Source organism: Akebia trifoliata, chromosome 12, assembly GCF_017979445.1.
Source record: "Akebia trifoliata isolate Shusen 1 chromosome 12, ASM1797944v1, whole genome shotgun sequence".
Taxonomy (NCBI): domain Eukaryota; kingdom Viridiplantae; phylum Streptophyta; class Magnoliopsida; order Ranunculales; family Lardizabalaceae; genus Akebia; species Akebia trifoliata.
In genome coordinates this window covers 36,156,972-36,162,004 of record NC_141386.1, presented here as the reverse complement: position 1 = coordinate 36,162,004, position 5,033 = coordinate 36,156,972, and the positions used below count along the sequence as shown (strand labels likewise).

The 5,033-nt window shown below is 36.2% G+C and overlaps 1 protein-coding gene across 1 annotated transcript; it reads right to left on the bottom strand.

Annotated features, from left to right (window-relative positions):
* Positions 1-392: 392 nt before the first annotated feature.
* Positions 393-1,648, bottom strand: LOC147389973 (homeobox-leucine zipper protein ATHB-12-like). The gene is made up of 2 exons (XM_086419204.1): positions 1,222-1,648; positions 393-1,069 (listed from the first exon to the last, which is right to left on the bottom strand). The coding sequence occupies exons 1-2, from the start codon at positions 1,594-1,596 to the stop codon at positions 716-718; spliced, it is 729 nt and encodes a 242-aa protein (XP_086275330.1). The 5' UTR covers positions 1,597-1,648; the 3' UTR covers positions 393-715.
* Positions 1,649-5,033: the final 3,385 nt, after the last annotated feature.

Sequence of the window (5,033 nt, the reverse complement as noted above, 5' to 3'; positions counted from 1 at the left end):
TTGCCATTGCATTAGCTAGAGCTGTGATTAATGCTTTTCATTAGGGTGACCTGTAATTGGAGTTACTCGTGGCTTTCCTACTTGAATGTTAAAGCCATAAGGAGAACAGAGTAGTTAAGAAACTTGGGAACCTAAAACAGTAATCATTAGCTAATTTGAAAGGTCAGTTGGAAAATTCCAAAGGTGGGTATTTAAGTTCAGCCGGAGAGGTGGAGGGATGGTGTCTCCTCCTTCCTAACCGGCACCCTTTGACATTGTTTTCCTTATTCCGAGGAATTACAGAAAGAATGGACAGAGAGAAAAAGCGATCTTTCTCAAACGGATCTGTGTTGGTAACACAAGAAACTTTCTTTAGTGTTGGTAACACACACACACGCACACACATCTCTTCCTTTGCGCTTAAAATCCATTTTTTCAAATTTATTTCATGCCTTCCATTTCTTTTCTTGATCCTTCCCTAGTACATTTGTCTCATCTGCTCACAAAGAGGACTAATTTATTGGAATTAGGATCAACATGACCTGCCATGAACCTAAGTGCTAGATCCATTTATTAAGATGACACATACTAACCATTAGGATGACAAGTTGTAGTCTTTCATTGTACATTCCATGAAACCCTGTGAAACGGGCTGCTTGCAAAACAGCCTTGTCCCTCTATCAAGTATCAACTAGGGAAGGTAAAGTAAAGTGTATTTCTGATTCTACTTGTTGTTCTAAGACCAAATCTCCCACCACTGTGCACTGCTGCCAGACTGATCAAAAAAACCACTTGAATCAAAACTGCACCAATTTATAGATGAGGATGCTAAGACTTGTTCTGCCGGCTCTATGAAACTCGTAAGATCTTCTTCTTCTTCCTGCCCAAAGTAGTCCAGATTATTTTTGCTGTTGTCATCATCTGAACCTGCAACCACTCTAAGGTCTGAACCTTCCACTGACAGCTCGGGCTTCTGTTCAGATTCATGCTTAGTAACTCCATTATCCGATTCGCCATCAGTACTGTTTCCATCCGTATCCATCTGGCACAATCTGCTCTGCTCTTGAGGCTTTCCACTCAGTTTCTGCAACTGTTGAAAAATTATAGTCAAATTTTCTTGTATAATCGTCCCAAACAGATTGGTATGATGTACTCTTAACTACTTGGACAACAATCAAGATCAACAAGGATTTTAAATATTAAAAAAAAAAAAAAAAAAGTAGAAAAAGTTAAAAAGAGTACCTGTATCAGTAAAGATTGCTTCTCTTTCTTCAAATTTTCGAATTGAGAAGCTAAACTATCATAATTGGCTTTCAGTTTGCTATAATCTCGCTCGAGCTCCTTTGATTTACATCTAGCTCTTCTGTTCTGGAACCATATAGCAATCTGACGAGGATGCAGGCCAAGCTCTCTTGCCAGCTGAATCTTCACTCTGGGTTCGAGTTTCGTCTCTGACTCGAACATGGACTCCAACGATTTGATCTGTTCATCACTGAACCTCCTCTTGTTCTTGCTTTTCTTCTTTGTCTCTGATGACGAGTTTGCTGAGTGGGGTAAGGACTCTACCTTTGCTACTGCAATTGTTGCTGGAGAATACTCCTCTCTCTCCAACTTCATGGTTGGTCTCAGTAGTGGCCACAGTTTTTTTTTTTTTTTTGTGACTACTCTACAAATTAATGCAAAAAGAAAGAAAAAAAAAAAGAGAAACCTTTGTACAAGAGCGTGCGTGTTTGATATTCTCTTTTTCTGTTTTTTTTTTTTTTTTCTTTGGGCAGTCTCAGAGCACGCAGAATTGCGCTTGAGATTCCATATTAAGGGGATGACCCTTGTGTTATATAAATTAACTTGGTTTGAAGTGTGTGTATGATGTGGTTGTGATTGGTAGTTAAAGCTGACCAATGAGATTAAATATCGTGTAACAACTCTTCCTTCTTCTTTGTGATCATCTCCACTTTGAAATGGTGGGGGAGTCGTCGCCTGACTTCTTGCTTTTGAGCTCCTATGGCGTGTGGGGCTTTATATTATCATTATCTTAATTATTTGATCAACTTTCTTGTTGTTCACTTATTGAAAAATAAATATTACTTAATTGCGTATTACTCAAGGTGCATAACATACCACATATAATATCTAAGTAAATGATTGAATACTCCTTGTCCCACCATATTAAAATGCTTTCTTACTTTCTTTTCTTATTATCTTTTCAATTTGTAAACATATAAATTTCATGAGATATAATGGAATGCCCTCAAGATTGGATCTCACATCGCACATCTTGACATTAAAGTGAATAGAAATCATAGATACTTTTTCACTTAAATCTCAAGAAAAAATATCTATAATTCTCATATACTTTCACGTTAGGGTGTGCGATATTTCTTGTGATAAAAAATAAGAAAGGGGGACCATATTTCCCCGCGGATCTTTATCTGATTTACAATTGGTGCATGCATAATTTTTTATTAATCCGGATCCGCTTGTATATCATCAAATTATCAGAATCAAAATCCTTTAATTTTTCGGATCTGGGCAAGATCCAATGATCTATTTATTTGATGGCTCACTCGAGCCATCTTGTGAGTTCAAATAACCACAACATATATCTGATGGTTAAGATCATTTAATGAGAGGCACATGGATTGGGTCCAAGATTAGTACGTACGGTTTGATAGCTCTCGTACTAATCGTACCGTACAACCAAGGGTTCAGAGGATAGAAGGCGAGGGATAGATAAGCCGCCGCATTTGGAGCAGCATCAACAACGTGCACGACTTTAACTTGGCTTCGCCTAATAGCGACAAAAAACCTTAGACTTTAAATATTAAACCATGATTAGATTAAATGAAATAAAGCGCACAAGTAGAAAGTTGAGTCAGGACAAGCTGCTGTCCCCTGTTCTACGTTAACGAATGGTTTCTCGACACCTGTCCCTCGTGTAGAACATTCCTCCTCAAATCTCGTCTTTTCCTCTGGATTTTTGGACTCTAGTTAGGACACGTGGTGCTATACTTAAGGTGTTACGTGGCAAAGTTAGATGACTGATATCACACGCTCCATTTCACATTTTGTCTTCGATGATGAGGTATCGCGTGGAAAAGTACAAGTGTCGGTCACTACAACTACGTTCTTAATTGGCCTTTTTCATTTTCTCTCTCGGCCAAAAACAAAACGTAGGTAAGGCTATGATTTTGATATCTCAGGTGTGATCTAATATTACGCATCATGGATTTCTGATGCGACTCCAGCCTTCGGATCGGTCATTGTAAACCTACTAATTTAAACTCTACCATTTCATCATAGCTGCGTGGGTCACAAGAGAATTATGAAGTCTTGGTCGGTGTAGGTAATTGCATTGTGAATCATGTGTGATGGATTTCGATTTAGGACTTGTCGTATTATAGTACAGTTGTTGTTTACTAAAGTTTTATTTTTTTATTATTTTTATGAATCCCGCTAATCTTACTAACTTAGTAATATTTCAATTTTTAGTAAGTGTCATTGGCCTCACCTTATTACATTTAAAACAAGATCCGGTGCCAAAGGGATATCTAGAATAAAATTCAATGAACTCTGAAAAGAAAATTATTTTTCACTTTTGCATTTTAATTTTAAAATTTGAGATTTTCGTGAAATCTCGGTAGCCATCTTTTTTCAAAATCTTAGATCAAGTCCAAAAAATTTATACATATATAGGGTCCGTTCGGCACCCAATCATTTACCCAATAATTTGCCCAACATGTTTTGTCCTACATGGGTGAGAAGTTTTGGAATAGACTGATTTTTGGTGAGGATGATCTCTATGGTGAGGAGATCATCCTCACCAAAAATCAGCTTATTCCAAAACTTCTAATCCCATCACAAATAATTTACAAAAAAATAGACGGTCCACGATTTTTCAACTTGTAAACATGGGGTTGGAAGTTTTGGAATGGATTGATTTTTGGTGAGGATGATCTTCTAACCGTAGAGATCATCCTCACCAAAAATCAGCCCATTCCAAAACTTCTAACCTATGTAGGATCATGTTGGGCAAATTGTTGGGTAAATGGTTGGGTGCTAAACATTTCCCATATATGTATATTTTAAATATTTTTTATTGGATGTTAGATTTTTCATTACATCTAGAGGGTTGTGGTGTTGGATTTTCAATGTGAAAATCCATTTGAGCAAAAAAATTCTTAGTAAGACTTAAAAACTAATTAAGTTGGTAAAGAAAGTGTTTTTTTGTTTTTTTAATTTATTAAAATATCATATGAGGTCTAGGAAGTATTACATAATTTCACGTGTTAGGAGTATATTAATGATTATTTTTTTATTTTTTTTATTATTTTTTATTTTTGATTTTTGATTTTTGATTTGAAACGGATCACATGATGAACAAAAAAGCAACTGAATTATTAGAAGCAAACAGGATTCATTTTTTTTGGTTTTGTTAGTAGTATTTTGTATTGGATCACACAATAAATCTCATCCGCTCCGATGACTTTGGAATCCAATAACGAAATAATTTGAGGGCCTATTAAATCATTTCTTGATCAATCTTGCCCCAGTCCAATAAAATGTAAGAAATTATGTAAATTGCATACATAAAGCTTATTTGTGTTTTGCATATACAATCTGATTGGAGACTCGATTTGGTTATTATTGGATCAGGCCTGGATCCTAGTATTAAATCAAAAAAAGAAACCAATCAACAAAGGGTCCAAACTAATTTTCAGATCAGTTCAGAATCCAATCCAATAAATGGAGTAGTTCTAGATTGACCTGATCTCATCTGAAACGGATCCATTAATGGTCATTTGGACAAGAAATTGGGTTGCAACTTACAATCGAACTCATGGGATTACAAAATCACAATTATATAAAGAAAGATATCGACTTAGGCTAGGGTGACCACTTTAGTCATCCTCCCATCCTGACTGAGGCTTTTTGATCCACATAGACTCATGTTGGCCAAATAACACCTACAAAAGCACAATTATATAAAGAAAGATATCGACTTAGGCTAGGGTGACCACTTTAGTCACCCTCCCATCCTGACTGAGGCTTTTTGA